Source organism: Molothrus ater, chromosome 1, assembly GCF_012460135.2.
Source record: "Molothrus ater isolate BHLD 08-10-18 breed brown headed cowbird chromosome 1, BPBGC_Mater_1.1, whole genome shotgun sequence".
Taxonomy (NCBI): Eukaryota; Metazoa; Chordata; class Aves; order Passeriformes; family Icteridae; genus Molothrus; species Molothrus ater.
The window spans coordinates 118666936-118684879 of record NC_050478.2 but is presented as its reverse complement, the minus strand read 5'-3'; the positions used below and the strand labels follow the sequence as shown (position 1 = coordinate 118684879).

Here is a 17944-nt window from a genome sequence, read left to right as displayed (position 1 = left end):
TAAAGAATAATGAAATACAACTGAGGAAAAATTAATTCCTAAAGGATGGGTATTGTGTATATCCTGTATAAACCACTTCAAGAGATCATTTGAATCTTTCAAGTTCCTTCAGTTCACTAAAAGGCAACCTTCTTATCAAGGAATAAATCTTTCCTGCATTTCAGAGACAAAGTTGTTTGAGAAGGACTCAGGGCAGTCACTGACAGGAAACTCCACATAAGCCATTCAGTACAAAAAAAGCACTAGCTTACTATGGAGCTGCTCTTTTAATCTGTCCCTAGAATATATAAAATAGGGTAATTTTAAGTAAGAAACAAATGTACTCCCTATTTTCAATCCATTGACCCTCCACATCTCTGATCAGTGAGGATCAGAAGTAAGAGATGAGCTGTTTCTGACACTTCTCCAGCTCCTGTAATTTCCTGTCAGCACTACTGAACCTACCTCGTATCCTAGGCTATCTGAGGCTCCCAGTTTTCATCACCTACATTCTGTATTCCTAAGTCCTATTTGAAATATGTTTCAGTTACCTTCAGCCTTTCAGGTTTAAAGCACAGCAACAAGACTGTTCACATAATTTCTCATAATTATTTCAGTTTAATACTTTCCATTTTATATGAACTCCAAATTCTGATCTATTTCAGCATCTGTCTTGTATCCTGAGGCCAGGAAGACAAAAATCACAGTGGTTTGAACACTGTAGTAATACTGGGTCATGATGCAACAATTTAAGTTTCAGAACATTTGGATATCATAAAATCAAGAATAAAAAGTTATGGTTAATGCTTTTCACTAGACAGAAAAACAGAAACAGACCTTTATTACCTTTCAGTATTAATTATTCTGGTCAAGTGGCTGATTAAATAGAGCATGTTGTCATACATCCAAATAGTTACTATAGTAACTTTGTTCATGACTGAATCCACAACAGGAAAAAGATAAAAATACCAATTCACAGGAAAAGGCTGCTGTACAGTTGTAGGGTATCCCAAAACTCCACAACAGCCAGAATTGTAACTGATGTTACAGTGTTCACATTTGCAATTCTAAAAGCACTGCAAAGAACTACTGATTAAAAATAAAAAAAAATTATGTACCAATTTCTTAGGCAAGATCGCAGCATGTTATGCAAAATGCTATACAGATTGATACGACTTTTATGCTATTAACTCACACAGATTAACTCAATGTATTAAGAATACAGGGAAACTATTTCTAAAATAACCTCACCTATGAAATCAAAAAGGTTGACAAAACCACTTCAAAAGGGATACTCAGTATACATTGTACATATACTTCCAGCAAAAGTTGGTTTTGTCTGGATTTTTATGATTGACTGAATAATTTTATTTTGTGGATTATCTCTCAAACACACAAAAGAATGTCAAGCTCTGCTTAATACTATTGCTTATGTAATAGTAATTCTGCATTAGTTTTCTTGCAAAAACAATATAATACCACACAAAAATTCTGGATGCACACAGAAATATGAACAAACCCAAAAGGTCACACAAATTTTGAAGCAAAATGGTAAAATTAATAGCCACTGACAGAAACTTAACATTTAAGACACACTTTATTTAAGTAACAGTGTCCAACTCCTCCCTCTTCTTACCACATTTTCTTAAAAAGTAAACCACTTTTATCTTTCTTTCAGAAAGCAAGGTTCAAAAAGCCCTAATACAATAAAGCACAGCAACACTTTAAAAGAGGACAATAATATAGTGCAAGGTTTGCTTTCTCCAGCATGGACTGAAAGATTCTACAATTCAGGGGTTTCACATTTACTTTTATATTCATCAGATTTTGAAATCAGAGAAAAACTGTGACTGATTTTCTTCTAAGGAACACATTCAGACCCCGCTTCTCACTTACAGAACTGATAACTCATTTCCCCACAGGTTGCAGAGCATTGTCATCCTTGAGTTCTTCAAGTGTTATGCAAATGTTCTCATTCTCATTAAGGAGCTACTTTGGACTATTTAAAAATAACTGCATTACATCTTTAATGCATCCGCTATTATACAGTTTTTCAAACAGGTTTTCTTTGGACATGTTCTGATAGACAGCAATTAAATGCATTAATACTTCAGTGAAGGCCTACATTTGAGGGGGCGAGCAGCCCACTTGCAGGAGCTGTGCAGTGTTTTAGGGAGGCTCCCAGTGCTCACTAGGAACAAACTCTCAGCTCCTATTAAGGACAGCAATCAGCAAGGGGGACACATTGTCAGACCTCTAACCTTTCTGCCCTTTCTATCCCTACCTTTTCTTGGAACACCTGCATTCCACCTGTGAGAGCAAGCTGACTATCACAGTAAGTTTGAGGAAATGCAGCTTGAAGCTCATCCACTTAATTCCCAATTTGGACTAAGCCAGTGATCTCACCCTATATTCCACCTGGCAGTGACTGCAGGAAAAACTGTCACAGGGTCTCTCTCTAAGCACTCCAATATACCTTGGGCTTTTCTTGGATTTTTTATTGAGCAAAAAGGTCTGGCTTTGATACAATATTCAAGAAATGTGTCAGACCCAAGAAAAAAAAATCCACCGATGGAAAATAAGAACATAGTGCTGCATGTTTCAAAGAATAATGTAAATATTGCCATCTTGGACACACTGAATCTGACATTTGTGCTTCTCACTTCAGATGTTCAGGTGCCTTCCCATCATTAGGAGTGAGAACATACCAAATCATCCTTAAGCTTTTAGTGAAACAATTCTCCTAAGCAAGACTTAAAATATGTGACATTCTGACATTGGTTTTAATACTTAAAAGATGCCATGGAAGGTGGATTTCCTAATGGTTCTGTGAGGATGCACAACCCACTAAGTCTTCTTTGCACATCACTAACTTTACGTAAGATTTTGACCTAGTTTCAAATCTAATTAGCACATTAAAGCAAAACTAAGAAAGCAAGGATGGACTATCTGTGAAGACTCAGTCACCACATATCCCTTGAGTAGCTTCCATCAGATTTTATAAAAAATTCCAAGCACCAAGATCAAAGATTTGGTATTTCTTCTATAACAACTTAGTCCAAATTCACTGGCACAACAGAAAAGGTGACAGATTACATAATTGTTCATATGATTTGTTGCAATGCAACACTGCAAAAAGTAAAAGCTAACTTCAGAAAAACAATCACCTTGCAGTGATTAAAAGAGAAACAACACAAAAATTACTACAAAATTAAATGCTTTTGCACTGAACTGTGGATTAAAAGCTGTGTACAGCTTTTTCTCCTGCTTAATTCAGTATTTCTTTAACGGTGGGGTAGAGGAGAATAGTAAAAGACAAACTTTGGTCTCTATTTATTGTTTTTATTGTAGAACTCTGTTTAATAAGCTTATTATTCAACACACTCTCATCAGCACCAAACACTATCAGGTCTATGTCTTAACCCTGGTTTAAGTCAGTTTAATGGATCAGGTGACATATTAAAGAACATTGGTTCTTCTACAGTCACATTAAAGCATCAAACAATTTTAAAAGCTCACAAAATTTTAGGAAGGCAGGTGGATTTGAGGTTTGATGACTTTTTTTTTTTTAAGCACACCATTTTATGCTGTCCATAACAAAAAAAAAGCATCATTTTACCTCTGGAGAACAAATATTGTATGTTTTGAAACAAAAATATTTGGTCATTGGATATATTGAGAGCCAGAGGAGGAGACTGGCCTAAATAAACCAGTATCCTTTCCCAATGAAACAAAATAGATCGATTTTCAGTAATTTGATATATTAAAGTAATTTTTCTTATTTCCCCAAGAATAAGTACCATGAACAAAAACCTGATAGTGTTTGCTCTGGTATCCTTCCGTAAAGACTTTGTTACTAATTTTTTTTTTCACTAATCAAAGGAAGTATATATAAAATGCTCCTATTTTTATTTTTCTAGAAAGGAAAGGAAGTGCATATTTCAGGTTGATAGGACATTAAATAGTTCATTTATTGTGAAGAAAGAAAATCTGACTGCATGCTGCAAACTGCAGTGATATTCTGTTAGAGTTACTTTTTTCCTGTGGGAAATGGGCAATTTCACAGGCTGTACAAATAGGCTAATTCAACAAAGCACATTTATTAAAGACATTTACTCAACACTAAAGCTAAGCATAGAGCTTTATCATTTCACTCACCAGTTCAAGCAACGTAGAAAGCTGCATGGATTTAGCTGAAACTGATTACAGCTTTGGACTGAAAGAAGGTGCCTGTTTGCCCTGCAGTGAGTTCATGCACAAAGTGCTGCTCTCCAGATTTAACTGGAGCTGACTCTGTCCTAACAGCACCTCCCATTCACCACTGGTAGTGATGAACACACCTGCAGTTCCTCTGCTGAGAAGAGTTTAAGTACAAGCTTATCCTGCTGGGAAGAGTTTAGGTACAAGCTTATCCATCATCTCCTTTAGGCAGCTCAGCTTGGTTGTGCCAAACCATCTCAGCAAGCCAACTAAGGCACTTGGTTGCCGTGCTTTAAACATGAACTGCTCTTAAAAAAGGGATGCAGGCAGTGACTGACTGCCAGCAACACAGCAGCAAGTGACAGCAGGGCCCTCAAACAGTACAGCCGCTGGCAAAACAAACACCTGCCCAGCACAGCAATAGTTTACAGTGGAATCTCCACCCCTGGAATTAAGATCAGTTAATTGCCTACAAATTGATTTGTAGGTTGGTTTTCAGAAAGCAAAAACACTTTTATACTCTTCAGTCTGTAGATTTTTCCTGAATGGATGGCCATATAAAGTTATTTTTTTTATATTGAAGAGCTCTGAATAGGTAAAATATATTTTCTGGTTAAATACTAATTTGCAATTTTGTATTTAACATATCTTTTCATCTCATGTCTTGTCAACAGCCCTTATAAAACAGAAATGAAACTACTTACTGGTTGCATAGCTCTGGCTGTCTAACTAAATTTTGAATGAATTCATTCAGTCCTGCTCTTCTCTGTTTAATAAAATCTGAAAAAAACAGATTTGTTAGAATCATCAGTCAGCTTATTAGAATCATCAGTCAGCTTATTTTCTTATTCAGGTTTTTTAGGATTTAAAACAGCAGTTAAAAGGAGACTGGCCCATGACTAATTTAGAACAAGACTGGTTCTACGTATGAAAACTGCAAGCTTTAAACATTGAACTGAGCTGAGAGAATAAATTTCAGAGTCTCTGTAACGCTAGTTAAAAATGTTGAAAGCCAGGTGGATTAGAAGTGCCACCCTAGAACAATGTGTAACTGCAGTGAAAGCTGCACAGCCCTTCAGCACCTGATTCCACAGAAATAAAAACCCCAAGAAGCCACAGGCAAAACCTGCCATCAGTTACACAAGTCAAGTTTTTACATGAACAGTCCCACCAAGCAGCATATTTCCATAATACATGTATGGCAGGGGGAAAATTGCACAATTCATCCTGCCAGCAGGCACTCAGATAAAGCCATCGAAGATAACAAAATAAAATACTTTCCTTTAGATTTTGGACATCATCTCCAACATTAAAAAAAGATAATCCTCAGAATCCCTTCCCTTGTCTAAAGCTTAAGACATGTAACTATTCTGTAGTAACATGGAAAGACACACAAAGGATTTGGAATAGAAATTGAGTTTTAACATAAAATAAAGTGTAAAATGGAATAATCCTATCTTTCATTCACTCATATCAATGAAAATTTGTATGGAAAAAAGAATATTTAACTCGAGCACTAACTTTTAAGGCATTTCAATGACTGTGATATCCAGCTTACTGACAATTATTAAAATTTTAAATTAAAATTAGGTTTTAATTAACAGCTGTACTTAAAATATTAAGAAAAATCTCCATATTTTTCAGGGATATAATCCCTGAACCCTTCCTAGGGTATTTAATAATCCCAAATTACTGACATCTAACAGAAAGGTAAATTTGCATACAGATATTATGGGAGTGAACAACATCAGCAGTTTCAGTGTGGCAGATGTACAGTGTCATCAGTCACTCTAAGCCTACAGAGCTATCCATGCTGGTGAAGAAAAAACACCTGTAACATCTGAAATTTTCAGGTTCTATATTCTGACTGGTTTCTGTTCCATTTCTTTCAAGTTAAAACAAGATTAATTTTAAAATAACCTAAGTGCCAATAAAATTGGAGCATTTAAATGACCATTTAAATGACAGTATTTTGGGTAGTTTTGGGTAAAAGGATTTAAAGGTCTCACTCTGCTGCATTTCAATGCAATAGTACAATGCTGCATACCCACGGATGGATTACTGAAGTAAAATACCTTTTCAATATTTGTAAAATATGTAGCTTGTTTCAGGAGCCAGCAGAAACATTACATCAAAGCTTCAATAAATCAGTGTTAAGAAAAAGAATTATTTACATAAGCATCATGGCTCCATCTCCACCCTGCCTCCCAGCAAGAAACATCTTGAGAACTGTTTGGTTTCTCATGCTTCAAGGATTTCAGCGTAGTTCACGGAAATTTAAAACAAGTTTGAGGGCTTTGTTTTACATATATAATTTTAATAAAGTTCTAGTTGAGGTTTTTTTCCCCCTTTAAAACTTCAGTTTCCTAAATTTGGCTCCAAGAAATCCACCTGCATATTTGCCTGTGCAAACCAGACTGCATGGCATTCTCTGGTCTTCAGCCAGCTCTGAGAATCCCAAGGTCAGAGAAAAGGAACCAGAACTAAACAAAAATTTCTACATGTATTTTGTCCCTGTAGACAAAATACATGTAGAACTTTTGGCAATCATTTACATCTTTATCAGAAGAGAACATCAGAGCTTGGATACTTGTATTTGATTATTCTAATAAAAAATAGAACAGTATTTCACATCAGGATCCAGATGATTAACTGCAACTGCCAAAAACTAGGTTTGTTTGTCAGAACTTTAAAAAACCCAAACATACACATCCTAAGAGTTCAACCGCTTTGGATCAATTTGTTCCTCAGCAAAGGAGAAAATGAACAATTGAAACAGGTGCAGGAGGAGATGAAACTACAGTCTGACCACATCAGCAAGCCAGGGAGGCTGGGAGGGGTCCAAAGGGAAAAGCCTGAAGTGAAAACGGCTTGAATGAATAGTACAAACACACAGAGCAATGGCCTGGCCTTCCCATTTGCCTTTTTATTAATTCATCCATGGTGCCACCCAGGTTACTTCAAGGGAATTTTCAAGTGACTTTTATTAGTATTTCACTGTGTACAGAGCAAGCTAAATGGCCACCTATCACTGGTATCTCGTGCACAACATGTTCATATCAGACAAGCTTCCTGTTGTTGTTCCACTTATAGAAGAAGTTAGTTTTCACCTGAGCTGTACAAGGAAGCACATTCAGATCCAGAGAGGTCAAAAGTCTCAAAGATAAATCCTTGAGTTCTTTCATTTTTCAGAGATGGCTGTGAGGCGTGTAACACAAAGAAAGTTTAAAATGGACTATGCATAATTCTAAGGAAGAGTCTGGGGTTTGGCTTTTGCTTTTATAGGAGAGAGGTCACATGTGACAGTTCAGAATGAGAATCCTGAATATGGGAGGGCTGGGAGGAGCTATAGCCTTCAGTGCAAGAGAGGCACTGGGCGACCAAGCAATGCTTCGTTCACTATCACAAGGTAAAACACCTACCCACGCTAGTTCCTGCTCTTGACTGAAGCATGACTAAACTTTGCTTTAGTCACTGTTTTGAGGACTGCTGCAAAACTCATCTAAGACAGCTTCTTGTAGGCTGGAATAGATCAATTTTCATATAAAGAAACTGACAAAATGAATAACAAGATGATGACATACCAGGATCAAAATTATCTCCAAATATTCTTTTAGCTGGAATCTTCAGGTTCATGGTGGGAAATTGCTTCTTTAGCTGAAAACAAAACACATAAAATTGGATTGTGCTTAGATATTAAAGTACCTAGAAATAATTGCATTTTGTTTGTTTTCTGATGAACAGTTTGAACACCTGATTATTAGTAATTCTGCTCCACTATGCCATTTCCTCTGCTTGTACACAAGGGGGAAGAAAACATATCCAGAACAATCTGTACTCAGTTTGTTTGCAATAGATATACCCTTTTAAATTCAAAGGCCATTTCATCTTCATTTTACAGACTAATAGAGCAACAGTGCAAAATTATTTGCCCCACGTTATAAAACCAAATTTCAGTGTTGTTTTTCTTCCTTCCTCCATCAATTCTTTATCTCTTTTGGGTTTGTTTTTCTCTTATTTGCTTGCTTGCACAGGGCTCTATGCATGAGGTTTACGATGGGATAAAGGGGATACAGCCATCTGGGTTTTGTCCAAATTACATTCTTTAAGCTTTAGAAATCACAGGTGGTCTACCCCTACATCAAAATTACAAGCAGATAAACAGTCTATTTTAGGATCCTGCACTTGATAATTCAATTATTATTACACTTGATAAACTGACCAGAAGATCATACACAACAACAGTGAATTATGTATTAAAAAAAACCCAAACCTGGCACTAATCAAGCCTCGACTACATTCACTTCACCTTCAAGTGCCCCAGAAGAGCAATCTTACTCTCATCTTTTTTAAGAGAGTAGTTTTCTAATACAATAGCTGGCAATTCTTCCCTTAGCAACACCAGTATTCCTTTCAGTTAGCAGCACAAGTTCTTTTTGGTGTATATATTGTACAAATTTCTGAACAGAAACTGGAAATGTCCTCCTGGTTATGCTTCCCCAGGACCTCACCTCTGCCCACGTTAGAGAGACCAGGGCTGAACAAATTTCAGCAGAACAAGGCCAATTCTAAAGGCAAGAGAACATGGCAAAGGAACAGGATCACCAACATTCCCTCTGAAAGGAGGATTTTCTGTTTTCACATCCTTACAGGTTTATCCCTGCTACATGCAGGCAAAGAACAGCACAGGGAATCCAGGGGCATTTCAGCTCAAACATTTCCAAGCTCACAGCCGGTGTTTGAAGACCACTGCCCCATGCAAATCCATGCCCAGGGAGGCAGAAGAGAGAAGGACTGACTACTTCCCAGAGAGACAGGGAAAGGGAAGGCGCAAATAAGCAGCTGGTAATATTTTAGTATGGGAATCAGAGGGGAATTATTTCCTCTTTTGTTAAAGCAAAAATTATGGTCTCTAAACACAAAGAACTGGAGGAAAGTATGGACACAGCACACATAACTCATACTCACATCTAAACAGGTATTTACCCCACTTGCCCACTACGTAAAAACAGCAAAACCCTCTTCTAGCAACAAACCCAAGAAATCCATACTTAGTTGCTGAAGGGGACTATTTTTTAGGAACACTGACCACATTTTTTTGTGCAAAAAATCATACCTGCTATGAAACTGCAGGTATGAACTGCCATCAATGACAGACTACCAAATTTCTATTAAGAAACAAGGATTTGTTCATTGCTTTCAGTACTTCAAAGAAAAACACTTGCTTAGGAGGAACGTATCTATCTAGATGTTTTGCAGGGTTTTTTATCATGAACAAAAGCGCATTTTATATGTTTTGACAACAACCAAGCTGGAAGTTTCATTAAGCTATGATGCCAAGGAACTATAAAAAACGTGACAAATAAGTGGATTTTGAGTCTGAAATTCAAACAAACCGAAGTTTAAAAAACCCACTCCATCATCTTTAATTAGACTCCTATGGTTATTAAATGTTGACTCAAACTCCTCAAGAGAGGATTAACTCAAACCATAACACTGCAAGCGTTACTCTGCTATTCTGGCATGATTTCATAGCTTGCTTTTTGCTTACCGTGTTGTAGAGTTTATCAAACTCTGCATACCGTCGAAAGACAAACCACTCATTTCTGCCAACAGAGACCAACACTTTGTAAACCTGTAGGAACAAGGAGACAGTGTTACGGCCACAAAGCTTAATAAAACTTCTCAGGTTTAATCTCGTGGTGAAAGTAAGGGCAGGTTGTTAAATTTATTCTGTAAATGCACTTATCAAACATGTATTTCTTATAGCTAAGTCACACAGACCTCAACAGAAATGATTAAAAGAACAACTAAAAGAATCTGGTACTTTGTAGAAAATTTTTTGAACACCAGGTAAGTGAAAAGTAACACCAAAATTGATTTAGTGGAGTTTCATAAATCAGTTAATATCCAAAAAGAGCACCTGACCATCAGATCAGTCTATTAAAATTTAATATGAAATCTGTTAACAACTCAATAATTCATAATAAAGACGAATGCTAAAGAAGCAAACATTTAAAAATACCGAAGACTGCCTTCACCAAAACCTAAAGAGAAAGTATATATGGAAGGTATGAAGATAACTATTCATTTGAACACCTTGAATACAGAAGAATACTGGCTGATGGCACAGTTGTTCAGGGAGGAAGAAGTAGTGCTGTGGCTGAAATACAGCCTATTTAACATAATACACAGCACTGGGATGAAGGGAGGTATAGCTGGAACCCACTGCACACTTCAGGTCTTTCAAAAGCCACATCACAGAGGACTTCAGTAACTAGACAGATTGTCAGTCCCTGGATTGATGAACCTGGCTGGCAGCTGTGTGTCCAGCAGGCTTCTCCTGTCTCTCAGGCAATTAGCTGTCTTCACTTCTCTACTTTCTTGTACTTCCAGAAGGAGCTCAGCTATTCCTTCAGGGAGGAGGATGGGCACAGCAAGGAAATGAGTGCAGAGCGCTGCTAATTCCCAAAGCAGACTACTGGACCAATGCCCCAGTCTCCATTCTGCCCTGCAACAGCACCTTGGCTCCCTCTCTAACTCCCACAGTGGAGTGGCAGTCACCATCATCGGTTCCTCAGCCTGAGGGCTGCAGTCAGGCTGTGCTAACTGCTCACATAAGCTGTTCTCAGTTCCTGGCCCTGGGGAACACAGGAAGCTGAATGGAAGCATCCAGCAGAATGCTGATGAGACTTTCTAAGAAAACCCACTTTGCCTCATACTGCTAAACAAGTGTTAGCATAAAACCAACCCACTCTCCCTCTAGAGCCTCCCTACGCTGTAGGCAGCAAAAGCTTCAGCTGCAAAACTTGAGCACTGTCCCTCGTGAACTGGGTCTCTTCCACAGCAATCAAATCCTGCAAGCAATGTTCTAACACAAAATACCTCTGCTCCCTATGACTGCACAGCACATCAATGCCAACACACATGAGCAGAGGGCCAAGGTAGCTGGGCAGAAGCACAGAGAGCAGAGTGCACAGGCAAGCAGAATTCAGCCTACGAGATGATATCCACCTCTTTGGCAACTGCTAAATTTAAACAGTTTTGTTCTCAGAGTAGCTGCAGAACAATGACACAATCAACATTTTTTACACAAGAGAGCATAGAAAAACCTGTATGAGGTCATCCAGTTCACACAACAAAGCTCTTGCACACCTTAACCAAGGAACAGCTTCAAGTCCAACAGTTATGGGCACACTGAGTGGTAAGAAAACACACAATATCCACTAAGAATCTGGATAAAACTAAAACCATGGCATGTCAGGGCTGTCTTACTACTCTCAGCTACACCTATGCAATGATTAGAGAGATCTGCAATGCTTATTTCTAGAAAGGTGGGGGGAGGAATGTAGACTTACTTAGATAATAATCTTTTCAAGTCTAATTATTCCTAATCCAAATTTGGTCTTAGAAAACTCCTTAAACATAGACATGATGCATCACAACTCATAGTATGTGGGTAAAAACCACAGAATTTTGAGAAAAATAAAAAGGAAGAAAAATAAACAGAATTCTTGAAAACATCAGCATAAAATGTCTTCCTAGATACAGACAGGACAGGATCCAGCTATTTCTGGATGCAGTAGAATTTCTTTACAAAAGAAGTCACTGAAATTAAAAGCCTTCAACTGTTTGTGGTAGCTCTTGCTCCTGGATTAAATGCTTGATTTTTATTAAACAAAGGAAAAAAAAAGGTAGGCTGTTTTCCAATTTTGACAGAGCAATCATTGAGAAAGTAAGGAAACTATTTACTGTCAACAAATAAAAAAAAAAAAAAAACAAACAAAAAACCTCCCAATTTCCACAAGGGCTGGGGACTAATATTACACATCACAGGTCTGAGACAAAGTTTTCAGATTTAATCAGACAAACAGCATCCTTGAAAGAGATTTTTTAATAAGCCTGTATATGATCTGGGTGTAAAGGGAGATGAGAACAGGTCAGAAGAGAAAATTAAGCCTCAGACATCAAACAGCATAGGGAAAAAATTGAGAAACCCAAAACAAAGCTATTTGTCAAAACAGGCTAAAGAATGACCTAATATGCAGCAAGGACAGAAAGCAATTAATATAGGCTAGATATGGTCCAAAACAAGGAAATACTTTACTCCTTTTATGGAGAAAGTGAATGCTGAATCTTCTGAAAAATGAGGGATGGCAAACTAGTGTGGATTTATACAGAGGCTGGTTGCCATGCATTAAATGGGAACAAAAAAGGTTCCCTGCCAGAGCCCAAAAAATGCAAACATGTAATCATTTGAAAAAAGAGAAAAAAAATATTAGTAGTAAATATATCAAAAGTATACAGTATTTAACAAAATCAAATCAAATATTCAATAAAAGATCATGAAAATGCTCAGGAGGTATGAGAAGTTCACTTCCAGAGACAAAATTGAAAAGCTCATTTAATTATCAGAATGATGCCTGCTCAGAGACATCATTGTTTTTAAAAATCCTTTATCAGAGTAAGTGTGAGGGGAAAAAGTAGAGCTAGCAAAAGCTAAGTTGCACATACTTGTCTTGTTTCCATGCCAGCATTAAGTGAGGCATTGAAAGGTTTGAGCTGAAAATCAGTTTCTGTTCAGACCAGTTAGATTCTAGAAGAGTCTCAGAAGCAGCAGTGAAACACTGTGAGCAATGGTAAGGTGAAGACTATGCAGACATCTGAAATCTTTCCTAGCCTTTATGACTCTGACCTTTCTTCTCACTCCAAGTGAAAACCCTTCTTACTGCTCCTTACAGAAATGGCACTAGTGTGGCCATCAAAAGGCAGCTATACCTACAAATTTGCTAAGAGCTGCTTCCCCCTGTACCCCTTTCTCACTCCCTGTCAAAGTACTGATGGGATCCCATCATTAAACACAGCTACAGAACAGGGGAAACAGTAACAGTACTGACACATGCTGGAATTCACAGTTTCTACCATGAAGTTTAGTATGACCCTCACTTCTGTTACCAAATCCTAAAATATATGTGATAATATTTGAAAGCTTGGTTGTGAAAGCACTTCTTGTCAAGCTGCTAATTACTCCCTGGCACAGAAAGCAGAAGACAGCAGGACCTCTGCACAATGTAATCTAGGCTGGATTCCTTCCCCCCTCCTCTCTCTGCCCCCCATTTCTGGTATTTCATACTGCTTTCTCAAGGGCACTCCCCAAGAAAGTGCCTTTACACTGCCCAGGCTGTCTCACAGACCTTCAGGTAAAATGACCTGGACACCACAACATTAGTATGTACTCTATGTACCACACTGGCAAATTTTAACTGCAGAACTGCCAGCACTGAGGCAACAACAGAACTGCTCTGCTCAAGTTTAGACTTTTACAAAGGCTTTTCTGCTCACCTGAGTTTCACATGAATGCAGAGGTTTAATGAATTAGTAAAGTTCTCTTTTTAAAGTTCCCTTTACTGGCACACTCCTTCCCCAAGCTACATCTTGATACACTTGTAGAATCAAAGAGCACTGCTCTTCTCCAAAAAAGGGAGGTGAAGAGGAAAAGGAGACAACATAACTCCTAGTAAAATGTTGCTTTGTGGTATTCTTCAGACAGCAACTCCATATTGTTTCCACAGTGTTTGCATTCCTCATCTGAAGAGTGACTAACTCACTCAATGAAAAAAAAAATCTTAGAGGAAGTTGCACAAGAGCAACGAAACAGTTTGAGCCTTCTAAAGGAAGTATTTTGATCTTGTCATTTAGGGTAATATAGAAGACAAACAAAAATCCATACCACACTATATTTTTCACTATGCAATGCAAAGAATGTCCCACACAATAGGAAGACTTCACAACCAGAAAGCCAAACTAGAAGGTAAAGAAAGGAAGAGGGAGAGAAACGACAAGGAAATGGGAACAGGATAGGAAAAAACTCATAAGCATTAGAATCAGAAACAGGAAGGAAGACAGAAAAAAAGGTTGTGAAAAAATTTGATGGTTTATATTTTTTTTTCATTTTACACAAAAAAATTACAATAGTATAATGGATATCTGTGAAAGAATGGATGTTAAAACAAAAAACAAACCCCCACAGAGAACCAAATTCACACTTTATCCCTTTATAAAATAAATGTCTCATGAAAAATCATGTAGAATGCCAAAAATGGTACTAGAATATTCTCCCTGTACTTGGAGTCTTAAATATTTTACACAAGCAAATGCAGCTATTTTGGGATAAAATCAGCAGAAAATTGTAAAGGCAAGTTCTTTATGCAGAAAGCAATACAGGTAAACACTGTAAAATATTCACAACTTTTCACACTGGACCATGGCCACTGCTCACAAGAGCAAGGAATCTGATTTCCATAAACCTATTGAAAATTATACCAAGCTTAGTAGCAGAAGAAAGCAGCACGGCTAGGCACCAATAGTCTATGCCTTGGCCCACAGTGCTTACTCTCCTACATACTTACAGTAAATCTCTTTTTCTTCTCTCTGTGTTCATCAGAGCTGGGAATGCTAACGCTTGGGCAGCTCTCTTTGAGATCCATTGTGTGCTTCTTGTGGCAAATTCGTTCCAGGACCCTGCTCTGGGTGCTGCAATCAGGAGGTCTCGTCAACGGTACTGGTCCAAGATCTGCAGGTTTTCTTGAGAAAATCTGAATTCCATCATGTTATCTTAAAGTGAACATAGAAGGAAAATTTAAGTACAGGAGCTCTTAACTCACATAGCTGAAAACCTGTGTGACAAGAACTTTTGCTGGCAGGAAATGCACATTAATATATACATATAAAGCCACAATCATGGCTATTTTGTAAACTTTCATGCTTGTAGTTCTTTGTTGTTTCACTGAAATTGCTCACATTCTCCAAAGACGTAAGTGCATCCAAAAGCTCATTGAGCTGTGTAGACATACTGGAAACAGATTTGGGCCCACTACAGAGAATACTTTGTAGGAACAAAGGGCATGAAGAAATAATTGAAGATGACAACCTGGTATCAGACATCTGAGAAATGCCACCAACTTTTACACTCAGAACAATTTATTTCAATACCAAAGGTTTTCAACTGCATGAATCTCTACCAGAGGGCACTTCAGATTTGTCAGAACATGCTGAGTGCATTCAAATGTCACATCAGAGATCAAAGACGACATGAGGAAAACGAATTTTTCATCTGAATTTTAGAGAGGGACGCAGGCAGCATCATGTGTCTGTCTGAATATTTACCTTCTCTGCGCCTCCTTCCCCTTACCAGGCATGCTTTGTGTTTGGCAGAACACAGGGTGTAAGGTCATCCCTTCCCTTCAGTAACAGTTAAGTTTCCTTGCAGCATGTGAGAAGGGCACAACACAAGAGACTGAGAATAAAGCCATCAAAAAGGCAGAATGCTTAGTGTCAACTAGATGCCTCTTTACTCACAGAAGGACAGCATTTCCCACACCTGCCCTGAGAACTAGCACATTATTTACTGGACCCCACTGATGACAACAGGAGCTTCAGAAGCGCTTATAGCAGCCAAAATTAATGTTGCATAGCTACACACCTCTGTTTGGGCCAGCACAGCACAGCCATCTGAACTGCTTCACTGAATACAGCACAGCTTTAGAGCAAGATGTGTCTGATCAACTCACAAACATGAGAGAAGTGGCTTAGAAAGAGGGAGACCTCATCTCTTCAAAATAGCCAGAGGAAAAAGGAGTGCCCAGTTCAACACTGACTCCCTATTTTCTTAAAACAGGGAAGTATAAAAGTAAACTCTGTATTTCATATCATAAATTTCCAAAAAGCACAAACTAATCCCATGCAATTCTGCTATTAGAGAGACACCCATATTTATGTTGGCACAAAGGCCAAAGCTCCTGGAATCCAGTGAAAAGATTTGTTCTCGATACTCAACTAGTCTCAGTCAGTCAACTCACTATTTTTCTTGCTCTCAAAAGCCAGATCATCAAACTTCATGTTGTTATTTCTTTTTTTGCCACTTAAAATTAAGTTAATTTTCAAAGATCTATCTGATGACCTGAACAAAAAGGAATGTTTACAACCACTATAATCACAGCTAAGTGATAGATCATCCCATACTGCAAGATATTCAGAAAATTATTTTTAGTAAACTGCATTTACTTTGATTGTTCCCTACTTCACCAATTAGGCAATTACAGTGTTGAGCAGGGTTAAGCTTCTCCCCACCTTTATTTGACTAGAACACAGTTCATTCAACACAGTTACACAGACCATGGGTTTCAAATTGGTTTCCCTTTTCCTTTGGAAAGCTACTGTTAAAAGCTTTGTTGCAAGGCACACCTTCCACAATTTTATACCAGAATGAGATTAAGAGTGCTTTCCCATTGCCACACACTAAAACTGAGATGTAAAGGTTAACTGAGCTCTTCCCCATCATAATAGGTCCACTCAAAGAGTCAACAGGCACCACTTCCAGTAAGTGTTTCACTAAGCTTAGACTTTACTAAGCACTTGTGTCAACCTTTATCTACTTCAGGTCCAGTGTCAGGAACTGAGCATAAGCCCCTGTGTTTTATCTGTCTTACTGCTCATCACAGAAAAACAAGTAAAGCTTTAAAATGGATTAGGTGTTCCCTGATTAATATCACTCACTGTCCTTCTCCTCTTATAAACCAATGTTTGTTACAAAGGTTTCCAAGATGCCTGTACTCAATTTCACAATACAGGCTGTATTTCTCTCATCCCTTCAGTTTCTTATTTTTAGTGTCAGAGTTTTAAATGCCAGTACAGGAGCCGTATGGATTAAAAGCTGTAGTCTTGGAAGACTGAGCTTTATTTCATATCTGAAGCTTAAAGACTCTGAAAAACAAAAGGAGGAAGTGTCAACCAGATTAATTCAGGAAGAATTTATTCATCTTACTGGGGAGATGAAAAATAAATCATCTGAGAAACCAAAACTGTAATGTTCACATTTTGTTCTTTAAGCTGCCTGGAAGATCACTGGCTGTGATTATTTTCTTTCCCCGGGGCATCTCCTCTGAGCCGTGCCTGGGTCACCAACACTAAGCTGAACTGACAAACTTGGAAGAACTGCATTTTCACTCTGCCACTAAGCTCCAGAGGATCAGAGCTTTCTTTCAATTTCTATTTGCCTTGAGCATATCAGCTCTTGAGAGCTTCTTACATCTGTAGGTCTGACTAGAGAAATAGGGACAGACTTGCCTTAATCTTTACCACCCTGCAGTTAGGAACACAGCTGTAGTTTAAACAGCAGGTAAAATCACTAATGCTGTGATAACTACATGAAGTAGTAATGGAGAGAAAACAGTAGAGACATTTTAATCCACAGCTTCAAAAGTGGAAACTGCAGAATTTTAAAGGATGCCAGGTACAAGTGAGTTTAATAGACACAGTCAGCAGAGGATCTCTACCTCTGGTTGCAGCATTTCCTGGAACTAAAAACAAGCAGCCTCTCGGCTCGACTTGGATAACAGACCAAAGGGGAAGGGAACTTCAGAAAACCACATATCAAAGTAAGTCCCCTCAAATCAAACTTGGCCACTGGTGAAAGATGTAGATAATGTAGATAACCTGCAAGACAGATTAATGCTGAGACCAGTGTTGTCCAGAAAAAGCTAAAACTTAAACAAGCTTACGGAGGCCTGGAACAGGAGAAAGCACAGAAAAAGTTAGAGTAGATCAGAAGTCACCAGTCCTCCTGGCACAGTTTCAAGCCTATCAACAGCTACACTGTCCATTCTCTCCATGGATTTGTACAAGCCAGCAGTATTTTCACTGTTTCCTGCAGGAAGCCACAACAACATCAATTTTCAGGCTGACCCTTGCCTGCAGTAAAGAAAGA

General features: G+C 38.1%; 1 protein-coding gene across 2 annotated transcripts in view; it reads right to left on the bottom strand.

Moving 5' to 3' along the window:
* Positions 1-17944, bottom strand: part of SGK3 (serum/glucocorticoid regulated kinase family member 3) — a 55610-nt gene that overhangs the window by 11610 nt on the left and 26056 nt on the right. For both annotated transcript variants that reach the window (XM_036397017.2, XM_036397025.2), the window contains exons 2-5: positions 14589-14793; positions 9731-9814; positions 7764-7836; positions 4884-4959 (exon numbers count right to left, since the gene is read on the bottom strand). In XM_036397017.2, coding sequence (XP_036252910.1) covers positions 4884-4959; positions 7764-7836; positions 9731-9814; positions 14589-14666 — 311 coding nt within the window. In that variant the 5' untranslated portion in view covers positions 14667-14793. The remainder of the gene's footprint in view (positions 1-4883; positions 4960-7763; positions 7837-9730; positions 9815-14588; positions 14794-17944) is intronic.